This window comes from Eurytemora carolleeae, unplaced genomic scaffold (genome assembly GCF_000591075.1).
Source record: "Eurytemora carolleeae unplaced genomic scaffold, Eaff_2.0 scaffold41, whole genome shotgun sequence".
Taxonomy (NCBI): Eukaryota; Metazoa; Arthropoda; class Copepoda; order Calanoida; family Temoridae; genus Eurytemora; species Eurytemora carolleeae.
Window position 1 is genome coordinate 554,832 of NW_019396234.1, and position 20,409 is coordinate 575,240.

General features: G+C 36.0%; 2 protein-coding genes across 3 annotated transcripts in view; both read left to right on the top strand.

Moving 5' to 3' along the window:
• LOC111698859 (longitudinals lacking protein, isoforms H/M/V) overlaps positions 1-4,869 on the top strand; it is a 6,964-nt gene extending 2,095 nt beyond the window's left edge. Inside the window, exons 2-4 of the mRNA XM_023469325.1 lie at positions 2,511-2,648; positions 3,162-3,309; positions 3,409-4,869. Of these exons, the coding sequence (XP_023325093.1) occupies positions 2,529-2,648; positions 3,162-3,309; positions 3,409-4,418 (1,278 nt within the window). The 5' untranslated portion in view covers positions 2,511-2,528 and the 3' untranslated portion in view covers positions 4,419-4,869. The remainder of the gene's footprint in view (positions 1-2,510; positions 2,649-3,161; positions 3,310-3,408) is intronic.
• Positions 4,870-8,434: 3,565 nt separating this feature from the next.
• Positions 8,435-20,409, top strand: part of LOC111698921 (protein crumbs) — a 34,617-nt gene continuing 22,642 nt past the window's right edge. For both annotated transcript variants that reach the window (XM_023469396.1, XM_023469398.1), the window contains exons 1-4: positions 8,435-8,612; positions 11,677-12,312; positions 16,857-17,087; positions 18,026-18,234. In XM_023469396.1, coding sequence (XP_023325164.1) covers positions 8,558-8,612; positions 11,677-12,312; positions 16,857-17,087; positions 18,026-18,234 — 1,131 coding nt within the window. In that variant the 5' untranslated portion in view covers positions 8,435-8,557. The remainder of the gene's footprint in view (positions 8,613-11,676; positions 12,313-16,856; positions 17,088-18,025; positions 18,235-20,409) is intronic.

Sequence of the window (20,409 nt, forward strand, 5' to 3'; positions counted from 1 at the left end):
TGGATACTTGCATGGTGGATGAGGAGGGGGGGATATACCTGCATGGTGGATGTATGCTCTAATTTGCAGTGTTCAGCACACCGTACTGCCTTGATATATGTAGAGGATAGTAATATTGGGAGAGAGTGGAATTACCAATATCATGAAGGGGTCAGCAGCAACAACAGGTTCAGCACACCGTACTGCCTTGATATATGTAGAGGATAGTAATATTGGGAGAGAGTGGAATTACCAATATCATGAAGGGGTCAGCAGCAACAACAGGTTTTTTCAGCTTAACCTTTAATTTCTGGTCCCTTAGTACAAAAAACTGTATTGTACATAGTGTACATGAAAAAGCTATCATGTACTGGTGAAGAGTTGATTCACTTATTAATTGAGGTCACGAGGAATTAATTGCTTACTCGAGTTTACGAAGTTTCAATTTGTGAATTGTAAGATATAATTGTAACTCTATCCTGGGGGGTTAGTTTATAAAATGATTACGTTTCTGTAGAACAGAATCCGATACAAGTATATCAAATATTACAAATCTAAACTATAAATACATTTTTACAGGCGAAATATTACATGGCCTTTGGTTGGTTCAAACGATCAGAGATCTAGACGTTCTTAAATTTTCTTATAGAACTAGTCGCTTTCAGGGGTGTATTCAGGAATTTGTCCATGGGGGGGGCTAAAATTTTTTTCTCTTCTCACCATGGGGGGGCTCAGTACCAGTTGGGGCATGAAAACCCCCTGAAATCAATAGATTTCACTGGTCCAGGGGGGGCTTAAGCCCAATATCCGCCCGTGATTACGCCTCTGGTCGCTTTGTCTTGACTGGGCCAAAATGAGATTTTATCGATTTTGGATTAACAATTGAAAATTAAACTACTTGATCTATTTATCCCCTTCACATGTTCTTGTTAAGATTTATGCCACCTTTATTTTGATTATTTTCTAAAATAATCATTAATTTTTCTGAAAAGTCCCCCTTAAAAGCACTTATTCAGCCATAACAAAAAAAATAAATGAAACTGAGGTTAAAAACCCAATTTCTGTGAATATCATAAAAGATTAGAAATGAGTCCAAGACTTGAACCCGGAAATCTGATCTAATGATTATAAACTGATTAAAGTTTTAAACTAAGTTTTTGTTAAAAACACTAAATTTTCTACTCTGCCTAATACTGGGTCAGCAGACGCAGTCATAATTTTACCATATACCATGCAATTAAATGTAAAGGGTTAAATATGTAAGTAATTCTCAAAAATATTTTTTTTTGCAAAAAGATTAGGGGGGAACTAACTANCTTTATTTTTTTTGCCCCCACTATATATATATATATATATTATATCCTTTACCCTAGTCTATATATCCTGAGGTTAGAGTGAGTTTAGGAAAAATGTAAAAGGTTTACAAGTTGGTTGCCTGTGTTTGTATTGTGGAAACAAATACAAACAAACATTTCTAGAAACTCGGTGATTCTCTACTATGTACATTTGTAGAAACCCGGTAGATTCTCTACTATGTACATTTCTAGAAACCCGGTAGATTCTCTACTATGTACATTTCTAGAAACCCGGTAGATTCTCTACTATGTACATTTCTAGAAACTCGGTAGATTCTCTACTTGTACATTTCTAGAAATTCGGTAGATTCTCTACTATGTACATTTGTAGAAACCCGGTAGATTCTCTACTTGTACATTTCTAGAAATCCGGTAGATTCTGTACTTGTACATTTCTAGAAACTCGGTAGATTCTCTACTATGTACATTTTTAGAAACCCGGTAGATTCTCTACTTGTACATTTCTAGAATCTAGGTAGATTCTCTGCTGTACATTTCTAGAAACCCGGTAGATTCTCTTCTTGTACATTTCTAGAAACTTGTAGATTTTCTACTAGTACATTTCTAGAAACTTCGTAGATTTTCTTCTTGTACATTTCTAGAAACTCGGTAGATTCTCTTCTTGTACATTTCTAGAAACTTGGTAGATTCTCTTCTTGTAAATTTCTAGAAACTTGTAGATTTTCTACTTGTACATTTCTAGAAACTTGGTAGATTTTCTTCCTGTATATTTCTAGAAACTCGGTAGATCCTGTACTTGTACATTTCTAGAAACTAGGTAGATTCTCTACTTGTACATTTCTAGAAACCCGGTAAATTCTCTACTTGTACATTTCTAAAAACCCGGTAGATTCTCTACTATGTACATTTCTAGAAACCCGGTAGATTCTGTACTTGTACATTTCTAGAAACTCGGTAGATTCTCTACTATGTACATTTCTAGAAACCCGGTAGAGTCTGTACTTGTACATTTCTAGAAACCCGGTAGATTCTCTACTATGTACATTTCTAGAAACCCGGTAGATTCTCTACTTGTACATTACTCCCCTTGATCCCCCCTAACACAAAGGCGATATAAAATATCCCCACCAGTTGAATGTTGCCGGGGGACGGAGAGCACCCAACTGTTGCGCGGAGTCCAGGATTTATCCATTTATATAAAAATCCTTGTTCTAGAACTGAAGAGAACACAAGATGGAACACCAGTACTCTCTCAAGTGGAACAATCATCCGCAGAATATTTCAGCTGTATTCGCCAAATTAAGAAATGAAGAGCTTTTTGTTGATGTAACCCTTGCAACTTCGGACAGGCAGGTTGGTCATCGATCATTCACTATTAACGTGTCACTGTTCATTACAATTTTTTCAACTTAAGGAGACGAACTTTAAATATAGACACTTGTTAAGATAAATTTACTTTACCAAGGGTTTTTAAGACTAATTCGGGCTGTAAGACGATGCATCAAGAACATAGCCAGGAAACAAAATGTTTTGAATTTCTTGATATGTATCAGGATTAATTTGCATACTTGTGCTTAAAACCGAGAAGCTTCGAGGTCACAAAATCGTACCAGTAATGTCGCATGAATTTGACCTTCTCCTGTAGTCTAGTTCACAGTGATTTAATAAGATCTCACAGAACGTTTTGGGTTGGAAAAGTGTTCTAAATTTTCTTTTAAAGCTTTTACGATGGTCCATTACATACTTTATTATGGATTAAGATCTGATCAGATGATTATAGGATTTTAAACTAAGTAAATATTGGATAACAGGATTTCAGGGATAGAAGATATTTACAAGAATGAATTTAATTGATTTTGTTTGTAGATTATCAGAGCCCATCGTGTTGTTCTGTCTGCTGGAAGTGTGTACCTGGAGAAGATTTTAGCGATCACACCTAGCGAGCATCCTACCCTTGTTCTATCCAACCTCAAGTATAAAGAACTTAAACTCCTGGTTGATTTTATGTACTCAGGTATAGACCCCATCAATTTAATTATTTTATTTATTTCAGAAGATAAAATTATACATGTAATGTGAAATATTCTTATTAACATGAAACCTTAATGTTTAGGTGAGATATCTGTAGATCAACCTCTACTGGGAAGCCTCCTAGAGGCCGCTAACTGGCTCCAGGTTAAGGGTCTCTATGAGAATGGATTGGAACAGGATCCGGAGCTAGAACATGAGCGTTCAGAAACTGAACCTAGTATTGCAAGTAGTGAACCCAAATCTCCGGTAACTCTAGATCTAGACCAATATCGTAGAAAGAGGAACCACAGCGAGGAGAGCGAGATCAGATGTGAATCCCCTGAATCCCAGAAGAACTCCTCACCCCCAACCAAAGTACCCAGATCTGTGTTTGGATTGACGAACACGGGTTGGATAATGGATTCAATCAAGGAAAAGTGTAGTGAAGAAGTCAAAGTAAATGATATGCCAGACATTCCAAACCTTCTTAACCTAGCAACCCATCAAAATTTTTTACAGCATTTAAAAACTGAATCGCCCAGTAAACCTGTTCTAGAACCCTCTATAAACGAACACATGCTTCAAGCAATGCAACTCTGTGGAACATCGTATCTAAGTCAGCTCGCAGCACTCCAGAACTGTTCCCAGAGCAAACCCATGTCTTCATTCACCGGTTCTTTCACGTCCTACGCAACCAGCAATGCAATGTCCTCCGGTTTCAAGGGCGGACTCCTCAACTCTGCTCCGGTCCGGAGATACAAACAGTATTCAGAGGATACTCTCCAGGCAGCGTTAAAGGAGATCATGGAGGGACAGTCTATCAATAGGTCGAGTATGAAGTATAATATCCCTGCTAGAACACTACGGGATTGGATGAAAAGGTTGAATATCAAGTCTGTGTATACACACCATGCCAAGGATAAGGATGGGAGTATAGGAAGCACGAGCCCGGAGCCGGAGATAAATCTATCTTTAAGTGAAAAATTTAGAAACGTGGCTTTCCCTGGACTATCGGCCAACAGCTCCGGAGATATCGACGAAGATGACACTGAAACCCTGAAAATTGACGAGAGTTGTCAAAGTTTCAGTTCAGTCGCGGAAATGGCGGCGTAAACATTTGCATTTTGCTTTCTTTGTGGCATTTATAGTTTATATTGATATATTATATATTTTATTATTATCGCACGTGGCATTTTCCCCCCGGGGCATTTATTCATTTGATAAAACAACAAGACAACGTCTTCCATTTAATGTTTAAAGATTAAACTAGTGTCTGAATGAATGTAGCAAATGTTTTTAAAAAGTGTGTTTGTGATATTTTTGTTTTTCCATTGTTCTGCACCAATATTTACTAGAGTTTATGCACTGTATTCGCACTGTAACCGAGTACTGTCCGTATTGGCTTTCACCAAAAGTGCCTTTTTAACCCTTTTAACAGGTTTATATTATTTAGTGCCATTATCATGATTATTTGTACATTCCTCTATAATGTGATGACTGAGTTATTGAGCTTTCATAATAAAGTTTTGCAAGTTAGTATTTTCTAATAAATGAAGTGAAATAATTATTATTTTTCTAATGAATAATTACTGAAAGAACTAATACCATGCTTTTAGGGTTCTTCGCGCCCATCTTATATTTCAATAAAAGTTCGCGGATTTAATGATATTTTTCACGCATTTTTAAACTTTCAATGAAAAAATTTTTAACACAAATTTTTCTAATGCATCCATAAACCTTCCTGGAGGTCTTGCAAGGTCCAACATAAAATTTGGGCCCGATCGGTTTAGCCGTTCTGACGTTTATTGGATACAAACAGTCAGACAAGCAAAGTATTTATTTAGGTCAAAGGGACAGAAAAGGAAAAATGAAAGGGGGTATAGGCTGAAAGCTAATCACTTTAGCTCTTGATCGCGACCCATGAAAGTCATATCTGATGTTCCTGTCTCGAGAAATTAATTTAAACGGTGTGAGGAAGGATTTGAACTTTGGGAGGAAGTATTTAAACGGTGTGAGGAAGGATTTAAACATTGGGAGGAAGGATTTAAACGGTGGAAGGAAGGATTTAAATGTTGGGAAGAAGTGTAAAAACATCTGGAGGTGGATTTAAACGGTGGGAGGAAGGATTCGAACGGTAGAAGGAAGGGTTTAAACATTAGGAGGAAGGATTTAGTGTTGTGAGGAAGGATTTAGACGGTGAGGGGAAGGATTCAAACGGTGGGAGGAAGGATTATAATATTGGGTGGAAGGATTTCAAAGTTGGAAGGAAGGATACAAACGTTAAGGGAGTAGGATTCAAATGTTGGGAGGAAGGAATAAAATCTTAAAATAAAGGGTTAAAACGTTGGGAGGAATTGGATTTTAACATCGACAGGAAGGAGTTAAACATTAGGAGGAAGGTTTAAACAAAATTTGCATCTTATTACCCAAAAATTCTGAATTTAAAACTTTCAAAATTGTTTTGGTACTCCGCGCAATCAAACATAACTTCCGGAGGAAAAAATGATGAATATTCAATTTATTTAATAAATCTAAATTGTCTTAATATCTAATACAGGGTGTCCCACGAAACATGACAGTATACAGGACGACTTGAATGTCGTCTTGATTTTTGATATAATTTGCTGCGTTTATTTTTCAATCTAATTTTAGAAGTAAATTTCTAGAGATAATAATCACAAAATTTCCCTTGTCCTACCATTTCCAAAATGTGGTCTGCCTTTTTTGTGCTTTCAATATTGCCCGAGATATGAAGAATTTCGTTCAGATTTCGACAATTTTGCTTTTATTTAACAAAATTGAAATCTGAACCAAACTCTTTATATCTCCGGTAATATTGAAAGCACAAAAAACGCAGACCACTTTTTGGAAATGCCAGGGCTAGGAGAATTATGTGATAATTGTTTCAAGAATCATGCACGTTAAAGTAGATAGAAGACTAAATGTCACAAATAAATTCAAATACCAAAGACGACTTTCAAGTCGTCTTCCTATTGTCATGTTTCGTGGGAGGAAGGGAAATACAAGCAGATGTAATATTAAAAGAGCCTCCCTCATGGGTGCCCCCTCTCAGTCTCTGAGGGGGGGCACGCGTAGAGGGGGCGGGGGGCGCGCCCCCCCCTCGTATGCCCCTGTCAATATGTACACAGAGTATACACAACCGCTATTGACTTTCCTTGCATTACACCCTTGCTTACACCTCTGAAATAACTATCTTTACATTATACTTCTTAGGCTCAACCTGTGTAAGGTGTCCCAACAAACTTGGAATTTAGTGACGATTTTGTAAACTTTTGTAACTTCATTATGAATATTAAATTAAAGGTTTTAGACTGTTAATCCTCAACAAATGTCCAATAATTCCAGTCGCGCTACCATAGGTAGTTTCTGTCTATCCAGTATCTACACTGCTCTTGTTCTTGTAGAGCGTAATCTATAATGCGACCAAGAAATATTGTTTAGGTCTAATGCGTCAAATTTGCATGTACTGCAGTGGGAGGAGATTAAAACAAAGAATTCAGGGGCAGCGAATAATTTGTGCGGGGGTAGATGGGGGATAAGAATATATTGCTATTGTATAGGTATGACAATCATGATTTATTATTATGAAACGCACTGTGTTACTTTAAAAGTATATGTTTTAAAGGCAGAAGTTGAAAATGATATTAACCAAGATTATATATAATATGAGACGATATCACATTCAATTGTTCAAATATAAAAGCAAAGCTATAGCTAGGCAAACTTACAAATAAAAAGAAAGGTGTTTTCTATTTAAATGACAGATAATTTTAAGATTTATATAAGAAGATTAAATCGATAATTCAAATCAAATACTTAGGTTCAAGAACTTCTTTGCAAAAAACATCCTCATTATATGTGCATTCAATTCTTAAAGAGGCATGTCTGATTCACAACAGAACCTCTAAACGCTTTTTTGGGGAACATGCACTTTCATTTATGAAGTATACCGTTCAAAAGTAAATAAAAACCTTTAACGCTAAAAGAAAAGATGTAAATCATTCTAAATATTTATTTATAAACGTTTCATACATTTATTTTCAAAGAAATATCTACGCGCTCTAACAGTTCTAAAACTTAAACTGAGATGTTAGATAAAATGTTCTTACATTTATTTGACCACTTATCAGGGCCTGCTTAGAGGACATTTTTGCGCAGAATTTAGCGCACTCATTGGTTCCTGAAAGAAGGAAGGATTCTAACGGTGTGAGGAAGGAAGGATTCTAACGGTGTGAGGAAGGAAGGATTCTAACGGTGTGAGGAAGGAAGGATTCAAACGGTGTGAGGAAGGAATTTATACAATATTACAATATACAAATATACAAATATACAAATATTACATATGAGCGGAGAGCTTAATTTAGACAATAATAATAATAATAAAAATTATGACAACCAGAATAATACTATAAATCAACCATGTCGCCAATGGAATACGTCCGGTATATAGTTTGCCTAGAAATTCTACGAATCGAATTAAAACTCTTCAAATAACATTTTACAGTGGGCTTCATTTCTCTCTCTCTTTCTTTACACTTATCTCGGTGATGGAACTTAAATTTAATCCGACGGACGAAATGTAGTGACGTATATATGACCCATGTTGAACAAATGTTTCCTGCAGAAACACGTAAAGCCAATTTTTAAACTGACATCTAAAATCCAAATGTCTGATATGTTTGGGTTAGGTGCTGACTCCTAACCATTGAAGAAAGCTCAACTTTTGTCTCGTATTTCTGAACCCATCAGATTCGGTTTTACTTTTATAGGTTTATCATTATAGCATTATAGGTCGGTTAAGAAGGGATATCACGAAATAAAAGCATTTGTAAATGGTCGTCTTCTTTCATTAATCTCATGAAAGTATATAATTATTATATTTAATCTATTATTTTATATGAATTTTTCTTCAACTCTCAAATTATTGAAGAGATATAAACAAATCGTATTTTTACAATCATTCGTTTAAACTCAAACTCTTTTCAATGTTTAGTTTGTCTATTCTGCCTATAAACAGCCTGTACTGATCTACCTGAGCTACCTGTAGAGGAGGAGTGCAGGGAGGGGGTAGGGGGGGGGTGCAGGTGTGTGAGCCAGGTAGATTATACTCCCGGTGGTTTAGTTCAGTGTCAGATATACATTCGTCCCTGCAACTGATACACTCCGCTCCTCCGTCCTCCCCTTAACACCTTTAATCATGTGAATACACAGTGTAGGGTTTATTTGACAAAATGCACCGAGTGCATGGATTAGTGATCAATATTGGGACCACATCCTACCTAACAGGTGAGAAGATCAATCATTTGTTGAACCCATTCTTTCATCATGGGTTCAACCCAACCCAGATTTTCTCAATTTCATCCTTTTACAAAATCATTAAAATTGGGAGCTATGTAAACGAATTAATAAATTGTTTCTCAACCGTTTTAATTTTAAGTTTTTAGTTATAAAGGTGAAATGATTGTTATGGTTTGAAAATCAGGAAGTTTTTCTGAAACCGTTATTTAGCTCCTGACCTGGGTCAAAATACTACCACCCTCCCCCTCTGCCAGACTATACAAAGAAGAAATCATTAAACCAAGAATATTAGATTCAATCAATATTTTCCCTCATACTTTAATATCATTATATTTAGAAAAAACAATTTATCTAATTAACAGGTTGTTCAGTAATTTAAAAAAGAATAATCTTTGATCTACATTTATGTTCAGTATTTAATCTAACATTTTTTTTATTATACCAAGGAAGATACAAAAATACTCTTTTTTAAATTTTACAGGGTTGGATTGTTTTCAAAAGTTTACATCTTGGTAATTTGTTTTTGATCACCAGTTTCATCTATTGTAAACTGGTTTTTTTAATCTAATAATTATATTATTTATGCAGTTTTGGTTAAACGATTTAAACTTACTTAAAGATATCAGATCAGGTTGTGGATTAATGCAAAATTTAGGGAATAATTTTTTAATTTGAAGTTCAACGGGGAACGTAAAAATAATTTTGATCTGTTAAGTTTGATGAAAATATGTTTTAAAATATTAATGGCGATTGTAAATAGATATTGTACAATGTCCATGGGTGTTATTATAGTCTCATTCTAAGAATTTGGATATATCTGTGCTTACCACTAATCGTTGGTTTGATTATATTCCCTGGTTTCCAATACACCCTGGAGTATGTATATTCATAATCTATTAAACTCTGAAGGGTTGGCTGACTAAGGTTGAGGAGAGATTTGTTGGTTTGTGTTGGAAATTTTTTACGGCTTGCATTTGTTTATCCAAGGAAAACCGTCCCCACTTGCACCCTGTAAATGCTTTCATTATGAATTAGTAGAATCCCGCCTGAGTACCGGGGAACCAAGGAGAATTTAATTTTTGTGGTTTCCGTTCTCTCTCTCTCTCTCGTATCTAGGTGTACCTTACGAGCATAATCACAATTTCCCATAAATTAGAATATTTCTAGACAACCAGCTTTTCTATAAATTAGCATTGCAGCTGTCTTTAAACCTTGGAGGATTTAAAGATGGGCTTGAGGAGGTCAACCCTCAAGTTTCCAGTAAAGATGGGCTTGAAGATGTCAACCCTCATGTTTCCAGTAAAGATGGGCTTGAAGAGGTCAACCCTCATGTTTCCAGTAAAGATGGGCTTTAAGATGTCAACCCTCATGTTTCCAGTAAAGATGGGCTTGAAGATGTCAACCCTCATGTTTCCAGTAAAGATGGGCTTGAAGATGTCAACCCTCATATTTCCAGTAAAGATGGACTTGAAGAGGTCAACCCCCCATATTTCCAGTTAAGATGGGCTTTAAGATGTCAACCCTCATATTTCCAGTAAAGATGGGCTTGAAGATGTCAACCCTCATATTTCCAGTAAAGATGGGCTTAAAGAGGTCAACCCTCATGTTTCTAGTAAAGATGGGCTTGAAGATGTCAACCCTCATGTTTCTAGTAAAGATGGGCTCGAAGAGGTCAACCCTCATGTTTCTAGTAAAGATGGGTTTGAAGAGGTCAACCCTCATGTTTCCAGTAAAAGGAAGACTGTAATTATGGCAACTGTTTATTAAATAATATTTAACCCCCTAAGTGATCTTAAACTCCGTTTTTATATGAACTCTTATTGGCAGGGCAGTAACTGAGGGGGGGGGGGGCAACGGAAATGTGCCCTCCAATTTGCAAGATAAAATTTATGGGGAAATAAGTACTTTTTCTTGTGTTTCAATGGGCTTTGCCCCCTCCCCCCCCCAAAAAAAATCCAGTTACGTTCCTGCTTATTGATAAGCAAGTAGTTTAAGCCCCCCTCCCTTCCACCACCGTGTATACGCCCCTGAACAATTGTTCATGTCCTTCAAAGGCTAACCTAAATATTACGAGATTAACCTTGGAAATAAAACAAATTGATCATAATTGAGTTTTTACTTTTTACAAATTTTCAAGTCATTCTATTTGTCAATTTTGATAATCATGACGAATTGGTCTAGTTTCTAAGAAATCCATAATAAGGGTAAATGAAAGAAGAAAAGTTAGGAGGGGGGGGGGGGTTGGGGATGAGGAGTTTTATAGTCTATTTCTGATGTATTCAAAGATGCTTTGACCCATTTTTAGGTCATATGAATTGGCTGAACTATAATTATTATTCTGATAAATGTTTATATTTATTAAATATGTTAGTTTAAGTCAGGATGAATATAAATTCTATGATTATGCATCCTACTGAGCAGTATCCGTATACAAACACGAGTTTGGGTTTGGAGAAAGTGTGAAGCTCCCTCCCTCAACCTTACTCCCTGGTAGGACGGATTTTCCTTGTGTAAATACGAATCTTGCAGTCAATTTCTCACCATGATAAGCTTAAATTTTCATTATGCTGATCCAAGTTTTCTAGATGGGATGGGTATCGGTCAGAGGTTATCAATCATTGTTAAACTACAGTAAAGGTGGCCTTTGGCTGTAGAATAATAACTGGAAATGACCGTTTACAAGACTTATAAAATTCTGAGATTAAATTTTTCAACAAGATACATAATTGTTAAATTGTTGGGTTCCGGAGTAAAAAAAATTATAAACGTTTTAGATTTCAAAACCCCATGCAAACCATCAATCAAGGTTCACTTTCAACTCTCCAGGACATTTTTGGTTTGGGTCTACATCGTTGAAAGCTCTTAGGTTTAGTTATATTCTCTGTTAAGGTTCTTGAATCTCAACAAATTTGGTCAGGTTTTATTGCCTTGAAATGTTTTTAATAAATCTAAGCTCTTCAGTTTTATGATTCCAACGGTTCTAAAGCTTAATGTTATCAAGGGGGGTGTAGAGGAGGGTTTGAATTAATATTAACTTTTATCTCTGTTTCAGGATGCCTTTTCTTTTTAATAAGTGTAGTCGGAGCTCAACTAATTCCGACAGAAAACAATTCCGAGGTTCTACTCAAGAACGGATCTTCATATGTGATATTGAGTGATAACCTGAGATTATCTCAGGGAACCCTGCTAGGGTTCTCCTTTAGAACTTGTCTCTCATCAGGAGAACTATTACGACAAATAGGAGAGACTAATGATCTCTTAATATTAAGTTTAACTGAAACCAGTGGAATCCGTCTCACCATAGAGAGAGGGGATAATAGGAGCAGTATAGAGTCAGGATCAAACCTTGCTGATGGATCCTGGCACACGGTCAGGTTAGGAGTCTCTCAGAACAGGACCACCTTGTGCCTCTCCGTGGACGCTTTAGGTCCGGAGTCAGAGTGTTCCCAACCTAACCCTGGACCTGCTGTAGTGACGGAGCAGAGTGAAAATACAAGTACAAGACTAGAGAATGCAGAATCCATCCTGTCGTCGTTAAACCTTTCAGGTAGCTCGTCAGAGCTCAGGGTCGGATCCGGATTGATTGGTTGTATCAGAGAAGGTCCCGGACTCAGGTTTACTGGAGGACGGGTTTCAGATTCTGTTGGAGCTGAATGGTCTCATTGTACTCTCCCTGATACATGTACAGGTAAACCTGACCTTGTAAAATTAAACGTTTAAATCCTAGAATAATGATTGAATCGTATCAGTATTGTCGTTAAACTATTGGGAGGAAGGGTTGGGCTATATGCATTTAAAAAACCTCTATTTGTAAAGTTTGAATAATCCTGCTAAATAATTGAATTTATAAATGGTGGCAGTCTCATTGTTCATTGTTTAGCGTTGATATTTATACCTACATGCATCCATTGTATTTTCTACACTTTATATTGTGCACTTACATTGACGGGAGCTTTCATGTCAATCTTGAGAACCCACCTTCTAAACAATCCTCCCCTCCCTCCCAGCCCTCCCCCCCTCATCCCTCCTTCCCCTTCCCTCCTCTCTCAGGCCTCCTGTCGGGTCTATAAGATCCTTGTAAAGATTAAAAAATTATTTGAGGTAAAAAAATTTCTCAGTGCACAATGCAGGCTGTACGACGCACGCTATACAACTGTTGAACTATGAGCACAGTTCAGCTGTTGTACTTTATGCAACGGTTACACAATGTGCACAGTGGATCTTTTGTACTTTATGTAATAGTTGTAGAGTTAACTTGTGTACTATAAGCACAGTGTAGCTGTTGTACTTAGAGCAATGTTTGACTGCTGTACCATTAGCACAGTGTAAATGTTTTACTCTAAGTAATGTGTAACTGTTCTTATTGGTGCACCCTGAGTAAGTAACTCTTGTACCGTGGTCTGCTGAAACTTGCTTTCTTTCTTAACCTACGAGAGCAGTTTAACCTACGTACCAAGAGCACAGTGTAACTGTGTACCCTAAGTAAAGTTTGACTGTTGTACCCTGAGTTGTATGTAATTGGTGTACCATGAACACAGTGTAACTACTGCTGTAAGCTTGCACATCTAAACCGATATTCCCGGAGTGCTTTTCTAATGTTGTATCTTGATCAATGTGTAACTGTTGTACCAGGACAACCTGTTATCTGTTGTACCTTGATCAATGTGTAATTGTTGAACCAGGTCAACCTGTTATCTGTTGTACCTTGATCAATGTGTAATTGTTGAACCAGGTCAACCTGTTATCTGTTGTACCTTGATCAATGTGTAACTGTTCTACAATGAGCTCAGAGTAACTGTTCTACAATGAGCTCAGAGTAACTGTTGTACCATGATAAGTCTAACTGTTGTACCTAAGAAGTGTGTCAACGTTGTAACATGAGTTTTGTGTGTTTGGTGTACCCTAAGTACAATATTACGCTGCACCTCGTTGGTGAGAAATGCGTAACCTTTGTACTATGACAGCAGTGTTGTACCGTGAGTACAGTAGAACTCTTTTGTAAATTTGTTAGCAATCAATTTTTGTAACTTTTCATAGATATTGCGTCCTCGCTTACTGTGCACATTACGCATAATTGTGTAGGATCATAAAACGCTTCATGCGTAATAGCATTATAGTAAATATCTGCAGGGTTGGATAGGGTTGAATGAGAATTGTTAGTTATTGTTGACCACGAGTTTTTCACAACTTAATTCTGTGGTTCTATTTTGTCATAATAATTAAATGAATAAAACTCTTTTCTTGCGTTACAGGTTTAAAGCATTTTCAAGAATTTAAACTTAATATAAAAAAAACGAACTGTCATTCCCTATTATTTAAACCTGGTAAATGATGCAATTAACAGAATCCTGCAAATTGTCTCACGTTTTTGTCCCAATTTTATATCAACTTACATCTAGCAATTTTACATTAAGCAGTTGTTCATTTGAATGTTGTGGAAGGAGGGGGGGTCTCTTGTTCCAAATGATTCTCAAAATTGTTCCAATTAAATGAAATAATAGTACATTAGTTGAAACATTTATTTGGGCCATCTAAGTAATAGGCCCTTGTCTTGCAGAACTTAAATCTATTTCATATGTCCTTTCATTTCTGCAATATTTATGACGATTTTAGATATTTTTTTACGGAACATTTCTCTTTGTATAGTGATGAATTTTCCCCTTTCATCGAATTATATTTAGTGTATCCTGATTAGTATCCTGTGTAGTATAATATGAAGTAAACTTGTGTTGTTAGATCAGGGTTTGTTTGTGGATTCTATTTACCATCTTGTTAAACCAATATTGGGGAACAGGTTAATAAAGAGGGGAGGAGGAGGGTTGGGGTACGAGCTGGTAACTGGAGGAAAGAAGGGGATGAAGACGGGATTGAAGGAAGGGTTGAAGATGCGGGGGGAAGGAGGATAAAAAATACTTGAGAGGAAGAGAGTGTAGAGGGAGGGAAGGCCTGAAAATGGAGGAAATGGCTGGGGAGGGAGAGAAGGGCTGGGGAGAGAAGTGCTGGAAAGAGAGGGAAGGACTGGAAATGGAGGAAATAGCTGGAAAGGGAGAGAAGGGCTGGAAAGGGAGAGAAGTGCCAAGGGAGGGAAGGGCTGGAAAGGGAGGGAAGGAGTACTGGGGAGGGATGGATACCGCTGAAAAGGAAGAGAAGTGTGGGAAAAGAGGGGATAGGGGATTAGAGTAGAGAGGGAGTAGAGGAGATTGGGGGAGCTAGTGGAGTGACGGTGAAGTTAGCAGGTGTAGAAGGAAGAGAATGGAAAATTAGGATTGAAGGATTAAACAATGAACATGTAGGATTATAAAGGATAATGTAGGATCATATAGAATAGAAGGATTGAAAAAGACGGAAAATGACGGATAATAAAGGAGTCTGAAAGGATACTAAAGGATAATGTAGGATAGAAAGATTGAAAATGACGGATAATGAAGGATACTGAAGGATTCTGAAAGGATACTACAGGATAATAAAGATAAAAGAATTGAAAATGACGGAAAATGAAGGATACTGAAGGATTCTGAAAGGATACTAAAGGATAATGAAGATAGAAGAATTGAAAATGAAGAATACTGAATAATAATGAGTAATACTATAGATAATTAAAGATATTTTTATTCACTTGAGAAGCATGGAGTGAAGGTTAGACCTGGAGAATTGCATTGAATAAGTTTAATAAGCTCCTCCTATGAATGGGGGGGGGGTAAACGATTAACTTAAAAAAAAAATATAAAATAAGAATATATTCTGTTTAACTTTCAACATGAATTGAAATATAATCTTTAGATTCCTTTCAACCTATAATGTTTAATTACTCGGTCTATATTAGGTATTTCTAGAGTTTGATTACTCAGGGTAGGGTGGTAGGTAGGCGAGGGGAGCTCAGGTTTCTAGGAACTCAGGTTCAGGGTTTCATAACAGATGAAACTGTGGGAACAGGTTACTCTGATCCCAACCCTTTAGTCTGGGTCACTTAACCTCTATTATTCTTTTATTTGTGACGCACGAGAGAGAGGGGGTCAATACAATTCAATACCTATTTATAAATAACATAAATACTTTATACTTAATTGGAATAATCTATTTACAAATAGCACAAAAATATCAATATGATATAACAACATGTTCTTTTTTTACATAACCTAACCACTGCATTGCAGGTTAAATAAGTATAAGTACAACACAAGTTTAGGCGATAAATACATTTCTTAACTACACCTAGTCACCGCACATTATATGTTGCATTATTGCTAACTTTATTCTTAAAGAGTTTTAATAGTTTTCATTCCAGAAGCTGGGGGGGGGGACGTGTCCACAACCTCCCGCTCAAACTATTCTTAACAATAAAACATCCATATTTGGGTTCAGATCTATGGGACTCTCAAGGATATATGGTTTAGTATCTAACCCCTGTAACTTATGAGTTTAGAAACTGTTAAGCAGTATTTACGCATTTGTAACTTGTTTATCTTAATGAAACAATTATTTAAGATTTTAATGCTGGAACAAACTGGATATAGAGAGCTTCTAAAATAAAAGGATTGAAGGATTAAAGCAGATTTTTCACTGCCTAAGGTGCAATGCAATAACAGTGTTAAAAAAGTATCCTTAAGCCGGATGGGGGGGGGGGGGGTTGCCGGTACAGATTCAAATTTTGATTTTACATAAATAGATATCTATCCTTTAAAAATTGGCATCATCTGAATGAAAATATTGTTGTTTGAGTTCTCCGTCCAAGATATCAGGGTAGATAACTAACCAGGCCGCCTTCATCAGAGTTTAGATTCAATCTGAATCCTTACTGTTTATGTTTTGTCTATAGGTGTTTAATTGGGTTGGGGGAACAAAGCTACAAAATGCATCAATTCCATTCCCCCCCTCCTCCTCCCTTCTCCTCCGCTCCTTCCCCCTTTTATTGGGGTCAATAAATGTTTATTTGAGTAACGGCTAATATTGATTAATATTGTAAACAAAATATTTGATGAATAAAAAAAATAATTTTTAGTAATGTTGAAATATAAACATATATGTACTAAAGTCTATTTCTAAATATTTGCAAATTAAAACCCAATTTCGTAGACTATTTCTAACTATGAATTCCGTTGGATCAAATCATCTAATTTTGGGATATAAAAGGTTTACACCACCAGGTTGCAAAGATATAGGGATTAGAAAATTTTAGTAATGAAATTATAATGTTTGGCAACTGTTTTTTTTATTGAACACAATATTTCCTAGGATATGATTGGAGTTTACTAACAGATATTCCTCCTGGAAGTAACCCCTGCGCTACCTCTCTCTGTGAAAACGGAGGTCTATGTCTGCCACTGTTAAACCCTACTCCGGAGCAAACCACGACCTGCTCCTGTGTTGCTGGGTTTACAGGTCCAACCTGCTCCGCCCCGGCCCGCTCATGCTCAGAAAATCCTTGTTCTCATGCTGGAGCTTGCTTAGAGGATTCAGTCTCAGGTAGAGAACTTATACTGGATATTCATTTTCACCCTTTTATCCTTTTTTGCCATCCATTGGTATCATTCATTATCATTCTAGGCCTTCCATTCATTGGTCTGTGTCATTCATTTCTTATTTTTATGGCATCTATTTATCCTTTTATGCCATCATTTTATCTCTTTTGCAATTGTCATCCATTTATAATGTCATCCTTTTATCTTTTTATCCCATCCATTTAACATTTTATGGTATCAATTTATCTGTTTATGCCATTTATTTATCCTTTTATACTATTCATTTATCCTTTAATGCTTTTCATTTATCCTTTTATTCTACCCAATTATCCTTTTATGCCACCCAATTATCCTTCTATGCCATCCATTTATCTATTTACACTTTTATGCCATTCATTTATCTGTTTATGCTATTCATTTATCCTTTTTTCATCCATTTATCCATTTATGCCATCAATTTATCCTTTAAATTGATGGTTTTTAAATATTTCATTTAATCTTTTCTTTGCATTTTATCTATTCACCTTAATATTATATTACTTACTTGTATATATACCTTATTCTCTCTTGCTTTTTATCTTTAAACTTCAATTTTTTTCTAATCTAAGTTACTTCATCGAAAATACCCCCCCCCCCCCCTCCTTTAAATTTATGTCCGGTGTAAAATGATGTTTATTTGTATGGTTTCTACCCTCAGAGAACTAGACAGACCATGAAGTTTAAGGACAGGATAAAATTAACATTTTAAATAATTCTTCCTAACTACGGTTCTTTGAATTTTAACGCGTTCCTTAGATTTCTTGTTAAGTTTTTATAACTTTATTTTCTTTGAAACTTGTGAAAAATATGGTAGAATAAAGGTATACTTGGTAAATATCCTTGACAGGGGTTTTTCTTTAGAATCTACAAAAATACTTTGAATAATGATTTTTATTTGTTCAGGAGGATTTACATGTAACTGCACTGGAACTGGATACTCTGGAACCTACTGTGAGACGGAGCTGAACCATTGCTCCGGGACGGTTTGTGAGAACGGAGGAGAATGTTTAGATCAACCTGGTGGTTTCCTCTGCCAGTGCTCATTGGAGTTCATGGGAACCACCTGTTCAACCAGGATACTCAACCCAGAGATATCTGGCAGGAATATTGTGGTGAGTTCTATTACATTCAGAACATCTGTATTTTTCATCCTCATCTTGCAGTTTCTTTATCCAAGGTTTACAAGAAGATCACGTTAAAACTGTAATGCCATTTAATTTGCGGATTTTTCTCAACACCCCCCCCCCCCCNTTATCTCTTGTTTTCAACCTGTTCAAACTTATCTTTGTGCTCCATAGTTCTTAGATAAATTATGTTGCATTATTATCTTTATTTTTAACCCCCCCCCCCTCGTTTCCCTTATCTTCATTTGTCATTTTGATCTTCTCGTTCATGTGTTCTCCATCTTACTTTCCATCTTCCATTATCTTCTCTTCCTTCTCCATTATGACTTACTTCTGATTCTCCTCTATATAACCTATGAATAACGCCGTATTTAACCTATTTAATAATCTGTATGCTCCGCTCCGAGCCTATTCATCATCTTTATCATCGCAGCTCCTCCCCTCCCTATAACGATTAAGGAGGACAATGACACGCCCATGAAATATGATTCCAGATGAACCCGACCCCCACCCCCCATATCCAGGTTCACATCAAGGTAGCCATTAAAGTATAATTTTTCCTTTACCCTTACATAAGGTCTCCTGATGTAATCATAAATCATAATCGTTCTCTAGTACTCTTCCACTCACATTTCACTCTTCATGCACATTTACTCATTCTCTTATTATACACTTTCATTCATACTGTTCATTCATTTCTTCTCTCATACTACACATTCACTCATCCAACACATTCACTTATCCTACTCATTCACTCATCCTACACATTCACTTATCCTACTCATTTACTTATCCTACTCATTCACTTATCCTACTCATTCTCTTATTTAAAACATTCAATAATCCACTTCTTCAATCATTCTCTCATCCTACACATTCTCTCATCTTACAGTATCACTCATTTTCCCATCCTTTACACATTCACTCATTCTCTTATCCGACAAATTCACTCATCCTACACATTCACTCATCTTACAGTATCACTAATTTTCCCATCCTTTACACATTCACTCATTCTCTTATCCCACAAATTCACTCATCCTACACATTCACTCATTCTCTTATCCCACAAATTCACTCATCATGCTCATTTCTCATTCACTCTAAAGAAAGTTCTATATCCCACAAATTCACTCATCATGCTCATTTCTCATTCACTCTAAAGAAAGTTCTATATTAAAATTATGGTAAAAATTAAAAAATGCATTAGAAAATTTATGAGTTTAGAATGAAATCTGTTTTTTTGAAAAATTATATCAAAACATATAAAAATCTGAAGAAAATACTATGGTTAGAAAAAAGAAAAGTCAGTTAAGCATTCATGCTCTAGTGGAACTTGTTAACTTCTAGAAAATAAATTAATCTCACGCCTTTTCCTTTAAACCATGCAACCACTACAACCAGGTTTTTTTTTCTATAGTTCCCTTTTTCCCGTTCTTTTTGTTGTTGTTAACTACTAAACCAAGCCGAAAGAAAAATAAGTTTATTCGATTGTCTTCTAAAACCTCATTAAAATCCCCCAAGAAATTGTTCTTAAAATTATATAATTTTGATTAAACTTAAACACACATAGTTCTTATTCATAACAGTTTTGGTAATTTACTTCATTAAAATATTTGTCGGAATTTAATTGTATTTACGCTTTGATTCAAACCACTCTGTATTTGTTATGCTAATGTTTACAAATATAAACTAAATATAAGTTTGAGACTAATCCAGTATTCGTTAGAACGTACTTCAACATTTCCCCGCCCACTACTTAGTCATTTCTTCTCTTAATATACTCCGCCCTTTCTAACAATGTAAACCAATTTACTTGTATTTCTGCAAAACTAAAATCCTGTAGATTTGATATATTTTTTTAAATAAAAGATGTAGAAAATTTTGTTAAATCAGTTTTGAAAACCTTTTGTTTTGACCTCAGACATCTATCCTTGACTGCAGACCTCTAGACTTGACCACAAGGCCTCTAACCTTGATCGCAGACCTCACGGCTTAACTGCAAGACCTCTAACCTTGACTGCAGGCCTTTAAACTAAACCTAACAACTTAAACATTGATCAAATGGGCCTGAATTTTGGACGGAGCGTTTCTGTCTCCGTCAAACCTAATTTTGAGCGGAATGGTTTTTGTTCTTGCCATACTCATTACTCAACCTTTGGG